We start from the raw sequence: 18,048 nt of genomic DNA on the forward strand, positions 1-18,048 counted from the left end.
TCTTGCTACTGATTGGCTGATGAATACTTGCGCAGCTGGTGCTGCAACTGACTGGCGGTAAGTATACCAAACGAAAGGAGATGTTTTCGACCAGACTCACCTTCCGCATGGCAAATACCACTGGAAAGGGGCAAACGCACATGAGGGATTCTGTAGAAGCCCCCCGTGAATTGACAAGCTGGACCCCACATACATTTAAAGGGACCTCTCAGCTGTCATGTGCATTAAAGTGCATACGATGGCTGGACTGTCCCTTTAATTGCATGTTTGCACCATGTCTCTTGCATAAACAATAACACCACTTTGTACTCCGCCTGCCTTCCTGTTTGTTGCTTACGCTGGGTTTTCAATCTTTGTATTTTTTTTTCTTACTGCAGAAATCAGGAAATAAGAAAATTAACCTTAAAATAAAACGGAAATTATACCTTAAAATTGAGAATTATTTTGTAAACAAAATATCCAGCTAGCATGCTATGCTTTATTAACGAGGTGAAGTTTTATTTAGGTAACAGCTCCATGTTAAGTCACTGTGAGGGTTATTTCTGAAGATCCCAAGCTTGAAAACCAGCTGGATCAGATCTCTCGTGTTTTGCTTGTCCTGTTGCTCGTGTGAACTGGGAACCGGCTCAGCCGGTTCAGCAAGCAAGGGTGGAAACTGTGAGCTCTCCGAAAGTAGACTGGATCATCATCTCTAGTGCACTCTTAAAGGGACAGTTTAATGTTCCCGACACCTCCTCTAAAGAATAAATCTAAAAGTACTCTGTGAGTAATTTAATATGCATTCTTCCAAAATAAAAATTAAATAAAAAAAATACCGTACTCACCTGGGCTAAAAGCTGCAGCCCTGTAGCTGCCAACCTCCGCGATGATTCCGAGGCTTTTAGCAGCCAATCAGTGGCAGGAATGAGCTTCCATTCAAACCAAAAGGAGTGCTTCCCATTCATGCACACAGGGGTCTGATGAGACTTCCGCCTATCGTATTCATTACAGTGCGGATGATGGCTGGAGGGGTCCCTTTAAAGCAACGGGGCACGCGTTTCAGCTACTAAGGTGAGGGGTTCTACCGATACCCCCGATAAACACCTAATAAGCTGGAAGCGTGGTGTGGTTGTGCGGCAGAATACAAGTCACAATAACCCTTCTGCACCGGCACATTCACTCGGTTTCTGTATCATGCTTGCAATTCAATGTAAACTTTTAGACTCTTGTATTTTTCATGCATACTCATTAACCCCTATTATTCTGATAGCGGTCATTACTCTCTATGATTGGGAAGTCACATTTTCCATTACACTCATTATTCCTCCCGCTCCACCTCTCCCCCGTATGTCATTATGTTTTCCATTGTGATGCCAATGGCCTGAATGAGAAGACATCAAGCTATTATTAACAACGCAGCCAATCACAGCGAGATCAGAGGAACGAGATTCAACGAGGAAACGTCCAAAAAAGAGGCCATCATCCAACACTAGAGGGTCAGAGGTTTAGATCCATTCCCGGGAACTCTGGGTTTTACTTCTCTAGTTCTCCCGGTCACCCTGTTCTCTCCCTGTATCGCAGGAGCGGTGTTTCGGCATGCCTACTCCCGGCCCACCCGGCCCTATTCCCCCGTCACTCCCATAAGTTAAACTATCTGGGGCTCCGCTAGCCTAGGTATGCTTAGGTGTAAAGTAAGGAAGTTTTACTTTACTGAGAAGGTAGTAGATAAGTAGAAGTTCTTCCCAGGAGAGGTGGTAGAGGCTAATACAGCGAGGGAATTTAAACACGCATGGGATAGGCATACGGCTCTTGAATCTAAGACGAGACCAACCAAGGTTTGAGTCTCTACAGCAGGAGAAACGGGCGACTAGACGGGGGCCGAGTGGGTCCCTGCTGTCAGATACTGTGTTTCTCCGACCAAAAGGTAATCAGAGGTTAAAACGCTAGTCTCACATCGCAGGAAGTCGCGTTGCCCAACTGAACCTTTCTGCAGCCCAGACCTCTTCCTTCCGTTCTCTGCAGACGCTTTGGATTTATTCACAGCCTTTCGTAGAGAATCAGCGTTTTAAATGGTTTCACGTAGAAGGAATTCCCTATAATGCAGCCACTAATTGCCTAGCGGCTCCCAGCATCCAACGTGGACTTGGTTGAGGTGCACAGATTATTGGTTGGCGCATGCTTAAGTGTGTTTGGTTATTACTTTATAAATTGTTCCTTAAATGTCTAAAGTCCTTACCTACACTTCTGGTGTCCAGCGACGTATCCTGGCCTAGGCCCAGATCTCCCTCTTGTATGATTGTTAACGGGATTTGGGGTTTAAACTGTCTCACATAACAGATAATTGGTTATATTTGGACATTTGGTTAGGGGTTATAAAAAAGCTGTTTATATTAAAGGCAAAGAAACGTAACCTCGGCCACCAACTTCCTGTACTGTATTGTGGCTCTGCTGTGGGGAGCCGCCAGTGACTGTACGCCAGAGCCTTGTCACACAAAAAGATGTTACTTTGCCTTTTGTTATTAAAAGCTTTTAGTTAATGACTATAAATGCATTAATTTACATGTGTTGTTTTTGTTAAATTTGTTCTTACTGTAAAGTATAATATCTCTTTTACATTAAAAACAAATTCAAATGATGCTTAATCAAATAGCTAGTCCAAAAAGAATATTAGCACATCAGTGCAGACTTATGGAAATAATATATTTTAACCAAAGGTAGTTTAAATTCCTTTTAAGGTTTTGAGTTACTCAGACAACAATGATTTTGGGGACATTCAAAGCTTTATTATATAATAGAAAACACTGTATGGATGGGGGCAGGGAGACAGAGAAGGAGCAACCTCTGCACTTACAGAGAGTCATTATTCAGCACATAAGAGAGGAAAATCCCCCATTTTCAGGAGGAAACCTCTGGGGAACCATGGCTCGAAGAACTGCCCCTACCTCTGGGTTAATTGATTTAAACAAGCCAAGTATCAAAAAGAAGACCCACACTCCACATCATTTGATGTGATGTACAATTTGCCTTAAACTATGCATCTATGAATTGCTTGGATAACTTATTATGAAAATAATAATATTTGCAATTAATAACTTCTCATCATCAACATTGGCCCGAAACACAGAGCCTGTTGAAATGACTTCCTAATGGTGGGGGACTATTTTTATAATAATGCCTGTAACTTTGGTTAGGGCATCCCTATGCATGGGATAGGCATAGGAGCCATATGCCTATCCCATGCATGTTTAAATCCCCTCACTGTATTACCCTCTACCACCTCTGCTGGGAGACTGTTCCACTTATCTCCCCTCTCAGTAAAGTAACATTACAGCTAAACCTCTGACCCTCTAATTTTAGATTATAGACTCTTGTTGTAACATTTCTTCTTTGAAATAAACTTCTCTCCTGTCGTTTGTCTCTCCCCCCCATCTCTCTCCTCTCCCCAGCTGAACACTATTGCTATCCTTTAGCCTCTTCTGATAATTTTTTTTATGCAAACCATTTACTGTTACCGTAAAGTCTCCCTCCTCTGAACTCTCTCCAGAATGCCGTCTGAGTGATTGAGTAAGAAACATTGGAGATGATAAAAGCTTTCCCTAGCGACCAATAGCCTTGTTATGTCATGGGTGACATCATTCATGTGACTGAATGTATGTTCTTCTCAGACAAATTTACATCAAGACTGTATACAGTAATAACCCCCAGGGCTGTATACAATAATATAACCTCCCAGTGCTGTATATAGTAATATAACCCCCCAGTGCTGTATACAATAATATAACCCCCCCCAGCGCTGTATACAGTAATATAACCCCCCAGCGCTGTATACAGTAATATAACCCCCCAGCACTGTATACAGTAATAACCCCCCCAGCGCTGTATACAGTAATAACCCCCCAATGCTGTATACAGTAATATAACCCCCAGCGCTGTATACAGTAATAACCCCCAGGGCTGTATACAATAATATAACCTCCCAGTGCTGTATATAGTAATATAACCCCCCAGTGCTGTATACAATAATATAACCCCCCCCAGCGCTGTATACAGTAATATAACCCCCCAGCGCTGTATACAGTAATATAACCCCCCAGCACTGTATACAGTAATAACCCCCCCAGCGCTGTATACAGTAATAACCCCCCAATGCTGTATACAGTAATATAACCCCCCCAGTGCTGTATACAGTAATATAACCCCCAATGCTGTATACAGTAATATAACCCCCCCGCGCTGTATACAGTAATATACCCCCCAGCGCTGTATACAGTAATATAACCCCAAATGCTGTATACAGTAATATAACCCCCCCAGCGCTGTATACAGTAATATAACCCCCCCCAGTGCTGTATACAGTAATATAACCCCCAGCGCTGTATACAGTAATATAACCCCCCCAGTGCTGTATACAGTAATATAACCCCCAATGCTGTATACAGTAATATAACCCCCCCCCGCGCTGTATACAGTAATATAACCCCCCAGTGCTGTATACAGTAATACCCCCCCAGCGCTGTATACAGTAATACCCCCCCAGCGCTGTATACAGTAATATAACCCCCAGCGCTGTATACAGTAATAACCCCCCAATGCTGTATACAGTAATAACCCCCCAATGCTGTATACAGTAATATAACCCCCCAGTGCTGTATACAGTAATATAACCCCCAGCACTGTATACAGTAATATAACCCCCAATGCTGTATACAGTAATATAACCCCCCCGCGCTGTATACAGTAATATACCCCCCAGCGCTGTATACAGTAATATAACCCCAAATGCTGTATACAGTAATATAACCCCCCCAGCGCTGTATACAGTAATATAACCCCCCCCAGTGCTGTATACAGTAATATAACCCCCAGCGCTGTATACAGTAATATAACCCCCCCAGTGCTGTATACAGTAATATAACCCCCAATGCTGTATACAGTAATATAACCCCCCCGCGCTGTATACAGTAATATAACCCCCCAGTGCTGTATACAGTAATACCCCCCCAGCGCTGTATACAGTAATACCCCCCCAGCGCTGTATACAGTAATATAACCCCCAGCGCTGTATACAGTAATAACCCCCCAATGCTGTATACAGTAATAACCCCCCAATGCTGTATACAGTAATATAACCCCCCCAGTGCTGTATACAGTAATATAACCCCCAATGCTGTATACAGTAATATAACCCCCCCGCGCTGTATACAGTAATATACCCCCCAGCGCTGTATACAGTAATATAACCCCAAATGCTGTATACAGTAATATAACCCCCCCAGCGCTGTATACAGTAATATAACCCCCCCCAGTGCTGTATACAGTAATATAACCCCCAGCGCTGTATACAGTAATATAACCCCCCAGTGCTGTATACAGTAATATAACCCCCAATGCTGTATACAGTAATATAACCCCCCCCGCGCTGTATACAGTAATATAACCCCCCAGTGCTGTATACAGTAATACCCCCCCAGCGCTGTATACAGTAATACCCCCCCAGCGCTGTATACAGTAATATAACCCCCAGCGCTGTATACAGTAATATAACCCCCAGCGCTGTATACAGTAATATAACCCCCAGCGCTGTATACAGTAATGTTGGTCGGTGTTGCCAAAAAACGTTTATCTCATTTTACCCCAATAAACTACCTTTATCTGCAGACCTGGAGGCGCTGTTGTTGAATCACTTTCCCGGCTCAAACGCCACACTGAGCTGATGCTTTATGGCAATGATAATGAAGTCCGTTCCTCCACAGACTTTTATTAGTCAGACAGTCAGACTGGGTGATTAAGACCGAGCCATTCTATTGTTTCCCACAGGCAGGAAATAAGGATTTTTTTTAAAATCTACTACTAAAAAAAAATAGTAGGAGCTTCCCTTTAGGGACAATTATGGTGCCAAATCTGGAGCAGTCAGCAAGAATATTCTATTGGTATCCATGGTGATTGCTCCTTTTATAGTTCTGATTTTCATAATATTTATATGGCACCCACAGATTCTGCAGCGCTGTACAATGGGGTTTTCAGGATATTTGGTGACAAAGTTGCACTTTTTAAAAACTGCCCAATATGTTACACTTTGAAGTTCAGAAAACAGTACATAATACTCAGAGCAAAAATGTTAAATGTTAATAACGAGTAGAAAATAATTTATGGCCAAATATAACACAATTATTTTCGAAACGTCCAGTTTATTTTTAAATCATCACAATATCATAACTGCCACCTGTCCCTGATTTCCTGGCACAATACCTGTGTTTGCACTCCTTTCTAATTACTCTGCATTTGCCAAAAGTTTTAATCCAGCGTTTGCATGTCGCCCACCATTCAAGGTGATCAGTGGAGGGTGGGGACGTAGCCAAAGGCGGTGTATTTGTTTTTTTAAGGTGATTTCATGATCTTTTTAACATATAATTGGATAAGTAATTTACAGCGTCAACAAAGGATTTCCCCCGAGGCACGAATAGATAAAACCATTCACTTCGGCTTAAATACCCATTAATGGGAGCGCCAATGATCTGACGTCATATGAAGGCAACCGGTGGGCTAACTGGAGTATAATAGATTGCAAGCTTCTCGGACAAGCTAGGTCTCTTCTTCTATCATCATCTTTGCCAAATAACTACGCATCGCATGCCAGATTTATACCCCCCATCCCACCGGTTCATCAGATAGCATGTAGAATTCTTACATGTATCCTCTACATACATATATCCTTGCAAGGATGGCTCACGTTAACGTATGTATCCGTTTGTCTCTTTCGGGGCATTTGAAATAGGCGTTCTGTGTAAATAGCGCTATCATATTCCATGGCATTGTACAACAATGCTGCTGATCAACTCTTAGGGGATAAACCAGCTTGCAGTGCATAAGATTCCTGGATGTCAGGAGTTAAGTTAACCATTGCTATACCTCCCAACATGTTAAATGGCCAGAGAGGGGCATTTGTTTTTGGGGGCGTGGCTACGGGCAGGGTCAGGGGGAAGGGCTTTACTGAGGCTCTTTCTGTGACCTGTCCATAGCTGTTTATCCGAGACATTGAACAATTTAAGCGATCAACTCGTTCTATACGCCATACGGTGACTTTTGGGGCTATCGAAGAAGAGACCTCTGAGATCCTGACAGTTCATGTAACTTTGCATCTTTTTTACCCGCTGGCTCGATAAACGGTATCAACTTGGACTAAAGACTTACATTCAGAACTCTCAAGAAAACAGGGACAAGGATTTGGAACCCAAAGAGGGACTGTCACTTCTGAGCAAGGAAACTTGGAAGGTATGCATCGCACAGGAACCAGTTAGCACACTTATTGTCGCGGGTGTCTCGTTGGAATAAGCGTAACCCAGGACCGGACTTCCAAACCACAGCCTGCCTCATCACCCGAGGGCACATGAGAGGTAGGTGCCTGTGACTGCGCATCCGGTTTATGGCGGGATGCGAGCTGCGGGTCATGTTTTATTGGGGTAACTCGGGGGCAGCATGTTTGGTTTCACCTAAAGTAGCGCGTCTCTGAAAATGTCCAATATGCAAGAAACTCATAGAATCCGGTTACTGACACGCAGAGGCCGCGTACTTGGAATGATTAACTGAGTACACGCAGTTACGATTGGAAATAAATAATTCAATCACGCGTACAACACAGGATATTTAAAGCCACCGGAAGCGCGGCCATCTTGGTACTACCAGACTACATAGCCGCAAGGGTAATCACCTGCTGTCTAGTAAGCCGCCATGTTGCCACGCCCTTATTCAAGGGGGTCACTTTAGGTCAGTATAACAAACGACACAATTGCCGTGTTATTAGGCCAGAGAAGGTCGTTTAAACCCGTGTCCTTAACCCTTGGGTATCCGTGTGCCTGCTTTCGGTGCATAACGCCGGTTGTTTTTAGCTGCGTCCATAGCCTTCGTCTGTTACTGCGTGGCCCCGCCCCCCGATGGAGCAGAATCTGGTCTCCGGGTGTAGCAAGATGGCGCCGCTTCCGCTTCCTCTACAGTCTGGGGCCGCGAGGGCCGCTGGGTGAGCTGGTGGCTGCGGCTCCGGTGCGGGGTGACCGCAGGAGACCCCGGAAACTGCGTCACGGGCGGCGGCGCTCTCTCAGGATGCAGTCTCATTAGCATAATGAACCGAGCGTATGTTTATAATATATAGTTTCTATATAGAACGAGGGAGAGTATCCATAACTGTATCATATACAGGAGGAGGGGATACTGAGGCCTGAGCGGGATGGGAGACAGCCGGGGTAAGTGTGTTTGTTTACCCTGGGGGCATACAGGCCCTGTGTGTGTGTTACTCCGCACTGTGTATTGTGATGTGTGTGTGTCTGGTGTGTGGCCCAGCTGTTATGGTGCCCGCCCTGCACAATGTCTTTTGCATATTTACATTGCATTCATGAGCCTATCACCCTCAGTACTGAAAGGGTTAATCGTGCACGCGCGCCGGCTGCTCTTATTTCGTTTCCCAAATCACTGATGTCTTTTCCTGTTCCCCGCTTGGCCCGCGGTGGCGGCGCTCTCTGGGTGAGAGTTCGTTTCCTCTGTAACACTCTCTCGCCTGTCTCGAGTTAGCGGTCCCCTCGCGTGCGACTTGGACAGCGGTAAGGAGGGCGCTTGCAGAGTAGACGGGTCCGAAATGCTCAAAATATGCTGTTCTCTATAATTTAAGACGCTAAAATTGCTAATATGCATGCACCGTACAAATATGCATGTCTCTAACACGCATCGCTCACGACATGTGCGGACAAAAGTGCCCGATCGCTAGTAATCTAACTCAAAATACAAAAAAATGGGACAGGACAAGTCAGTCGATCGTTATGTTTATTGTGAGCAGGGCAACGCATCGGTCATCAGAACCCGGGACCTCTATCCCGATGTGTTTACAACGTATGTTATTTCTGTGTAAGATACCCCGTATGTAAGCGAGTACCGCACACGTGTGATGCGTTACTAATATGCTCTCCGTCTCTCTCGTTGCAGTGTGCCAGAGCCCTGACACCTCCTCTCTCAGCCCCCCCTCAGGCCGCTCGCTCAGCGCCACCCCTCCTCTCCTTTCTGCCCCCTTACATCCTTCCATGATTGGATCTGCGATGACCTCTTCAGTCAATTCTCCCCTGGGGAGCATCGGCTCTCCCTTTCCGGTCATAAACTGTTCCGTGGGGTCACCTGGCATTCCGGGCACCCCGTCTGTTGGGTACGGACCGGTCAGCAGCCCGCAGGTGAGCATTCCAGGTCCTCGGAGGAAGACGGCTTTATAGCGAGCAGCAGAGTTCCTTGGCATGTGGATTGCACCGTTATAGTGGTTTTTTTTTATTAGCCGGATACTGAGTGTTTTTATGGGTACAAAAATAAATTAACCCTATATAATTCTTCACAGCAGTGCTGGGTTTGGGGTGTTTGATCATTAGAGGAACTGGATTTTAAGGTGAAATGGCAGTGATCACCCCCCATTTCTATAATCGGCTCCCAAGATGTTGATGAGACGGCTCAGATGTCTCGCTTTTCCAGAGAATAGCAGCCTTGGGATGTTGTAATCGGACCAAAGGGAGAGGATGTTGGAGTAGAGAGTGGACGGGAAGCGCTGCTGATGAAATAAGTTGTTGTGATTTTCAGAGGGCTTTAGAACGTCTCGTTTCCGGTACTGCTGAACGAGTCGTGGGGTAATTAGGCAATAGGCTGACGCTGCAGAGCTTAACAGGTGCATCGATGCAGGTATCGCAGAGTCCGTGTAACATGTTTTTTAATGTGTTTATTCCTCTTTACAGATAAATTCCACGGTTAATCTCTCCGGTCTGCATAACGTCAGCTCCTCTGAAGACGTGAAGCCCCCTCTGGGTATGAGGGGGATGCCAAATCATCCCAATGGTGGAGCAGGTGGTGGAAAGAAGCTGTGTGCTATATGTGGCGACCGCTCTTCAGGTGAGGGAGCGGAAGGGATTCTCGGGGATGAAGCGGAGGGTTTAGGATCTGGTCAGTAAGGAACCGCGGGTGATCTGTACCGGGGCCAACAAGGAGCCCTCTGGGTGGAAGCAGACAGCACAGGTTTAACGGTCTTTGGGTGGCAAATTGGTGGCCAAACTCTATATGGGAAAAGGTAAGGAGGGTACGGTGGTTACGTTTATATTCTGCCTCTTTCAGGGAAGCACTATGGAGTTTACAGCTGTGAGGGATGCAAGGGATTCTTCAAGCGTACGATCCGCAAGGACTTGACCTATACCTGCAGAGACAACAAGGACTGTGTGGTGGATAAAAGGCAGAGGAATCGCTGTCAGTACTGCAGATACCAGAAGTGTCTGGCCACCGGCATGAAGCGAGAAGGTAAGTGTGCTGGTATCGCTCATATCATAACTATATATATATATAACATAAATTTATACACATGGCATCTGTCCCATCTCGATGCCCTGGAGGCATTACCATGTCCCTTCCTCTGTCTGTATGTAGTGTGAGTAGTTACTGTATGCTGGCAGACGGGCCACTCCTGACGCAGAACTGAAAACACTGTATAGGGAGGATATATATAATATATATAATATATTATATATTGCATTGGGTCAAGGAGTTTTGTAACCAAGTTGATGGAAGTTTAGATCCGGCGCAGCTGGGGAGCTCTCTATTGCTATACTGTATATCTGTGCATATTTCACGCCAAACCGTACATTAGTGCGTTGTGAGGAGCACACGGCTCGATCTGTACGTTATAATGTTTACGTTGCGAGCTGTTGCGTGAAAGCGTTGGTTTCCATGGCAGTGTTATTGCCAGAAAGCGTAGCCTTTTCCGTGCGTTCGTCTTACAGTCTGGGACCAAATGCAAAGGGAATCCGTTCAAAACATTGGGCGTTTATCCATCGGCTTTTATTCAGTGCAAGAAAAGTGCATTTCGGCTTTTTTTGGGGGGGGGGTTAGCTTGTATCTGAATCATGTCGTTTTTTTTACTTTCTTTTGCTTTTCATATGAAATAATTTTGACGTGACTCACAGTTCAAACCGATGCCACCTTGTAAGAGATTGCTGAAAAGAGTTTTAGATTTGCTGTTGGTGTTGCTTTAAATGTATAGCATATATATACATATAGGGAGCGTCTCTCCAAACACTCTGCTGATTCAGGGAAAGGCCACGTTGCGCAATACAATGGCAGCAACATCACAAACATGCGTATGAAGTGTTTGGCTTTTTTCAAGTACGCTACTGTTCAAAAGTTTGGGGTCACTTAGAAATGTGTTTAAAAAAAAAAAAAAAATAAAGGAAATTCTGTCCATTAAAATAACACAAGGAAATAAGTAGAAGATGTTCAATATAGATAAGTGCAAGGTTATGCACTTTCGTACCAAAAATAAGCCCACACTCTTAAGGGCGTTGCAGAAAAATGAGAAGGGCTTTTATGTATATTTGTAGACCATGGACTCGGCAACAAAGTGCGGCGCCAGTCAGCGGCTGTGAAAGCCAGTAAGGTATCGGCATAAAGAGGAGAATTAAATCACGAGATGGAAATATAATTTTACCTCTTTATAAAGCGATGGGGAGGCCTCACCTGGAATATGCCGGGCAGTTTTGGGCCGCAGTTTTTAAGAAGGATGTTATAGAGCTGGAGAACTCTCGGCCTGAGGATGTTGTGTTTTATGACTCTGTGGATGCTTTTCTGGTTGAGCGTAACATAAAGGGCTACGACTGCTGAAAGGGCAGCCGTATTAGAAAGTTGATCCAGGAAGTAATCTATGGCATCAAGAAGGAATTTTCCCCCATGTTGTAGCATAATTGGTATTTGCCCCAAATAGGGTGTTTTTTTGTTTTTGCTTTCTTTTGGATCATCTTTAGAACCAGGTATGTGTGAAAGGTTGAACTTGATGGACTGGAGTCTTTTTTTCAGCCTACTATACTATATGAAATGAATGAGAACCCCGGCGCAGACAGGGTTAATGTTGTAAACGACTATTGTAGTTAGAAACGGCTGGAATCTCTTCACAGAGCGTAGAGGGGCCCTTTATCACTCCCATCACTCCTGTGTTCCAATGGCCCTTTATCACTCCCATCACTCCTGTGTTCCAATGGCCCTTTATCACTCCCATCACTCCTGGGTTCCAATGGCCCTTTATCACTCCCATCACTCCTGTGTTCCAGTGGCCCTTTATCACTCCCATCACTCCTGGGTTCCAGTGGTACGTTGTGTTTCGCTGATCAAAGTTTGTTTAAAAGGCTAGTTGATGGTTAGGAACCCTTTTGTGATTATGTTGGTGAGAAGCTTCCTTGTTTTCCATGAAAACAGCTCGGTGACCCCAAACGCCCTTCCAGTGTTCTGGCTCTGCGAGGCTCCTGGTCCATGCGGCTATATTTCAGTTGTAACCCCTTTTCAAACATGATCCACAATGAGAAGGCTACATTATTATTATTATTATTATATTTTTTATATAGCACCATCAATTTCTGTAGCGCTGTACAATGGGTGTACGATTGCACCTTTAGTAAATAACCTGCCAACCCTAACTACCCTGATGGATCTTTATAGCTGCTCTAACCATCCAAGAACTATCACCGGGCATCCTATATCAAGGGTTCCACCTCATAAACTGTAATGTAAAGGAGTTTCTTCACTAAAAAAGGTGGTAGATAAATGGAACCACCTCCAATCAGAAGTGGTAGAGGGTAATACAGGGAGGGGATTAAACACACATGGGATAGACATACGGCTTCTGAATCTAAGACGAGACCAACGAATGATTAAGGATTAACTCCTTACAGCAGGATAAATGGATTAGACGGCCAAATGGGGCTGATCTTTGGCCAATCGCTTTCGTGTTACGTGACAGAGCTTCGCGTGTACAGTATGCGCGGCCGGGGATTGTATTCACCCAGCTGTCCTGACCGCTCACGCTTCTGTGATCTCCTGCAGATTCAAAGAGCGACAAGTGAATAAATCATACATTAAAATATCTGCTTAGCCGCGTAAAGAAAAATACGGCCGTCGGGACTCGCCCTGTAGTTGGGTTGTTTGGCTGATTGTAAAAAGTTTTACTCCACTATCGGTGATTTGATCATTGTAATATACAGCAGACATGCGCTGTATCGCGGTACAACAAAAGTATCTCTGGGATGATGTGATTGATCGTGGGGCCCCTTTACTATGCGCTGTGTATGAGAGAGTTAAGCTCGTCTGTATAAACCGGTAATAAACGGGTACGGAGTAGTTGGGTGCGGACCGGTAAAAGGTCACGTTGTGCCGCAGACGGCTGTTTTTACGAGCGGCCCGCGGAGTCTTACGAAACTCTGCGCCGGATCACAACCATTCTCTTGTTTTGTTCCTCTTAATACAAGAAAGGCGTTGGAACCGAGGAGCTGAACTGGCGTCCTATAAATACCCCCTGCGCAGGTTCATCCGCCCAAACCTGGGATGAGATGCCGTCCGGCAGCGGCATTAAAGCCAGTGGAGTTCTTTAATATTTAGTAAAATCAGATTCTTTCATTACCGTGATCGCCATTTGCGCACGAGGAACGTGTTTGGGTCGTAATCTATAAATACCCCAGATGTCTTTCTCATCCCACGCGCCTCGGCTGCTCCCGCCGGCTTCTTTTTTTTTTTTGTTGTTAATGGATCTTTGCTGCCGTCTAAATACATTTATTGTGGGAATTGATGCCCGGAAAAAAAAATATTACCCCCACCCCCAGCAACTGCCACTTGAATGAACAGATGCAGAGAAAAGTACTTGTATAGTGGCACCAGTGCTAAATGTGGAGCAGTCGCCATGGGAACCACTGAGACGTGCTCCACTTAGAACATTTAGCAGCCATCCGAGTCGCGCAAATTAACGACATGACTCCGGAAATGAATTCTGCACGTGACCGCTGTTTTGCATGTTTAAAAGTGGCTTCAGTTATAATCCATATTTACATTTACATTTATATATATCACATACACATTATATACATATATATCGCAGCTGTGCAGGAAGAGCGCCAGCGTGGGCGGGAACGTGACGGAGAGGCGGAGTTATGCGGCACTGTCAATGAAGATATGCCCGTTGAGAAAATTCTGGAGGCGGAGCTAGCCGTTGAACAGAAGAGTGACCAGAGCCTGGAGGGGGGTGGATCTGTGAGTAACGGCTCCTGATTGGTTTAGCAACACTCGTAACGCCTGGGGTCGCGGCTCTGCCGGTACTGGGGGGGTCATAATTGATTTTTCATAGAATTACTTCATAACTAATTTTTTTTGTATATATTAAGTATAGTATTACACCAGACCTTTACCGAATCTGTAATGTTTTATCAATAATCTGCTTGACATCTGAAGCTCATGGATATTTATGTAAAAACAATCTTTTATGGTTGTGTCCGACCCGTCTATCAGGCATCTGCAATAAAAATGACTTATTTGTATCGTGTGCCGTTACACCTCTTTTAATCCATGGATGTGCAGGTTTTTTTTCTGTATATCGAATCCCTTTTCTGCTTCCAGCCCAGTGATCCAGTCACCAATATCTGCCAAGCAGCGGATAAACAGCTCTTCACGCTGGTCGAATGGGCCAAGCGGATCCCTCACTTCTCAGAACTGCTTCTGGATGATCAGGTTATTCTGCTGAGAGCTGGTGAGAGGATCCTTCTCATGTGATATTTAGCTTATTAACCCCTCCATTCTTTCCCTCGTCCCCTGCACCTCAATGCCCTAGCGGGGTCCCTGTGTCTTCTGCTCACATCGTTTATTCCTCCCCAGGCTGGAACGAGCTTCTCATAGCCTCCTTTTCGCACCGCTCCATCTCGGTGAAAGACGGCATTTTACTCGCCACCGGTCTGCACGTTCACCGCAACAGTGCGCACAGTGCCGGCGTGGGGGCCATATTCGACAGGTATTGGAACGAGTCCGATTCTGGCCGTAGCTTAATACCAATGGTACCGTGTAAGATGTGTGTGTCTAACATTTTCAGTGTTAATACTTCCGTGTGACACGCAAAATGTTACCAGTGTGGCTGTTGAATATCAGAGCAATATTCATTGATCCTATAACTGTATTCACTGGGGGTGGGGGGATTATAAAGGGTCCTCTTTCCGTGTACCATTCATCCTCTCCAGCATGCTGTTATGTAGTTGTTGTGTCCCTTGCAGGGTCCTCACTGAACTTGTGTCTAAGATGAGAGACATGCGCATGGATAAAACTGAACTGGGCTGTCTGCGAGCCATCATTTTGTTCAATCCAGGTACTGTAAGGGGTGTTATTGGGCAGATCCAGGCAGCAGGGTTTCGGGTGGGGGGTGGGGTGCAATATAGAGGTCATTATGATTTTATTTGGAGGTCAGAGGCAGCACGCTGCAAATCCATGCTCTGTGGGCGAGGCATAGCCTTGATTAATGTGCTGGGATGCTGCACAGTCTGGTCTGGCGAGCCTTAAAATCCGCTCCGGGTTCTCAATGAATTTATTATCATAATACAGCGAGCATCGCATAATGTGATCACCCGCGCCTGCGTGTCAGACCTGTCAGTAGAATGTCATTGATCACGGGTTCTAATGCGTGATCTTGATTATGGAGCGTTACATTTGCGTACCAGATACACGCGCTTTGATCCCAGAGCAAGTCTTACTTTATAAAGTGGTTTGAACTGGAGAATCGCTTCTGATCATTTTCAATGCTTTTCTTTCAGATGCCAAGGGTTTGTCTAATCCCGGGGACGTGGAGGTTCTACGAGAGAAGGTTTATGCGTCGTTGGAATCTTACTGCAAGCAGAAGTACCCGGACCAGCAGGGAAGGTGAGCGGATTGCAGCCTAGTAATGTAATGTTTGTATTTTGGGTGCTGATCTGAGCCGCTTTTTCTTCCGCTGCCTTCGTTTATTTCTGTTTGCGCTTTTCTTCCCCCACCAAGGTTTGCGAAGCTGCTACTCCGTCTCCCTGCCTTGCGGTCCATTGGCCTCAAATGCCTCGAGCACCTCTTCTTCTTCAAACTCATCGGGGACACTCCAATCGACACTTTTTTGATGGAGATGTTGGAGGCACCTCACCAGCTGTCCTGAGAGGCTGCCCGAATCGGCTAGAGACTACAGCGCCACCCCAAGGACAGGTCCTGTTATGCACTCCGATAGATGGCTTCCTAAGGGGTGGATAGAACGAACACGGCAGATGTCTAGAGAAGAATCCTCTAGGCCTTTTTACCGAGGCATTTCTTTGTAAACCCTCTTATTAAGCTTCCTGATTCACCCTTGGGTGTCCCAGCGCAGTCAGAAACTGTTTACATGGCTGCGATGGCCTCCTACAGATCAAGGCATGGCTTCCGTTTCCAAAATCTGACAAGGACGCGAGATCTTGTTTTTGCTTTGAGAGACACTCCTATGCAATAGCCATGAATGTGGTCCCTGGGCATCGGCCCCGCTTGAAGGAGACTGTTGAGATCACTGGACGGATCAGAAGACGGAGGCACGAGCATCTATCTGTGCGCTCACACCTTTTTCCATTCCCAGCTGTTTTTGTGCCTGCCTGGAAGAGACGGATCATTTTGGGGAAACCAACACTCTTCTGAGAGCGCCGGACTTTATGAAGGAGAGCGACTTACCTATTGACTTGTCTAGCAGGCGAGACAGCTGGCCGTGACCCGGGCTCGTTATATACTGCTGCAGAAGCGCATGCTGAACCGTGGGATGTGTTTGGGCCGCTGGTGGGTTGGTGTCTGGATTTGAAATGCTTTTTAATGAGTCCTATTTAATCAGTGGACGTTATTAATGGGGTGATTCCTCCTCCCTGATTTTGTGGTGCCCTATTTAATTACTGCACTTGTTAGCTTAAGAAAGGTTATCGGGTTCACTCTAGCAGGAAGGGGAGAACCATGGGTTAATTATTTTCTTTTTTTGGTCCAATACTGGGGTTTTTAGGACTGCTCTGCATCTTAGGGTGCCTTGAAGAGAAGCGAGGGGGTTTCTGTACCCTTAAGCTTTTTCTTCTCTACGCGGGACATGGATTTGGATATCGGTCTGTTCTTATTTTATATTTTTGCCCTCTTTTAATCATTGTCCCTGTTTTCTCGGAAGAGTTTAAACATATATTGCACAGGATTATTCAGCATCCCCGTATGGAACTGCATCCCGCTTATTGTTTTTCGCGTCCACGTTTGGCAATCGTTTGGAAGATTTTGGGGGTTTTACATGCGCAGAATGCGATTTGAGAGGTTGTCTGGGTTTTTGCAGGCTGGTTAGTCTTTTGTGAGTCGTCTTGAGGTTTTGGGGTGTTTTTTGATAAAACATTTTACGATGTTTCTGCTGCTAGAGTTCTTTAAGACTTCGATCTAAATCATTGTCCCCTTCTCTATCTGTCTATAATTATCCATGTCCTTTTTTTAATGTTTTGTACCGACGTCTCTCCTTCCCTCAACTCCTGTATGCAATGTTTTAATACCAAACTGCGCCCGTCCCCTTATGAATCCAAACCCCTTATGCCTGCTCCATCGCCAGGCTCCCCGCACCTGCCCACATTAACCCTCTGTGGGATGCAGCACCTTGAGAGGGATTCTGAAGTCCTCTGACCCCCGGGCCCCCCTGCGGACCTGTCCCTTCTCTGCGTTCCTTCATTATTCCTGTTGCTTGGAATGAACATTAAAGAGAACTTAGCTCAATCTTGTTGTGCTTGGCTCTTTCTTCATGGGAAGCTGCGAGGTCATGAAGCTGCGCATGCTGCTCTTTTCCCATTAACGCAGCATCTGGAAACGTAACCGCCTGAACTGAACTATAAGGAAAAGTCATCAAATTTGGAGATCTGTTTTTTTTAAACATCAAATTATGAAAGGGGAGAAAGTGGTTTGTTTAGTCCCAGCTTCATACGTCATATACCAACTCTATCCTATATATGAGGGGTTACTCCACGGGTTCCCTATAGCGAGGCAATGATCTCTGTAACGTGAATTGGCTGCTAAGCTGAAGAGGTTAAAGTCCTGTATGGTAAAGATGGAAAATGTATTTAATGGGGGGGGGGGTAAAGGTGTTATTGGAAATCCAAGAGGTGCCAGAGAATTGGGGTAATTCTGAAACTTGCAAAGAGGAACTTTGCCCACTCCAAGTGTTTAAATAAATACCCCTTGGGTCTAGAATACCCCCAACTCTTTCCGCCTTATCAT

The 18,048-nt window shown here is 45.4% G+C and overlaps 1 protein-coding gene across 2 annotated transcripts; it reads left to right on the top strand.

Annotated features, from left to right (window-relative positions):
- Window positions 1-6,990: 6,990 nt before the first annotated feature.
- On the top strand, window positions 6,991-17,550 carry RXRB (retinoid X receptor beta). 2 transcript variants are annotated; one of them, XM_053472735.1, is made up of 10 exons: window positions 6,991-7,373; window positions 8,950-9,188; window positions 9,735-9,888; window positions 10,108-10,287; window positions 13,901-14,052; window positions 14,416-14,545; window positions 14,671-14,803; window positions 15,060-15,151; window positions 15,594-15,699; window positions 15,814-17,550. In XM_053472735.1, exons 1-10 carry the CDS (start codon window positions 7,367-7,369, stop codon window positions 15,959-15,961), a joined length of 1,341 nt encoding a protein of 446 aa, XP_053328710.1. In that variant the 5' UTR covers window positions 6,991-7,366; the 3' UTR covers window positions 15,962-17,550. The 2 variants fall into 2 exon arrangements, with proteins under 2 accessions (XP_053328710.1, XP_053328709.1); XM_053472734.1 differs by lacking the exon at window positions 6,991-7,373 and adding an exon at window positions 7,960-8,216.
- The last annotated feature ends 498 nt before the right edge of the window (window positions 17,551-18,048 follow it).

The sequence above is a fragment of the Spea bombifrons genome, chromosome 8 (assembly GCF_027358695.1).
Source record: "Spea bombifrons isolate aSpeBom1 chromosome 8, aSpeBom1.2.pri, whole genome shotgun sequence".
In the NCBI taxonomy this organism is placed as follows: domain Eukaryota; kingdom Metazoa; phylum Chordata; class Amphibia; order Anura; family Pelobatidae; genus Spea; species Spea bombifrons.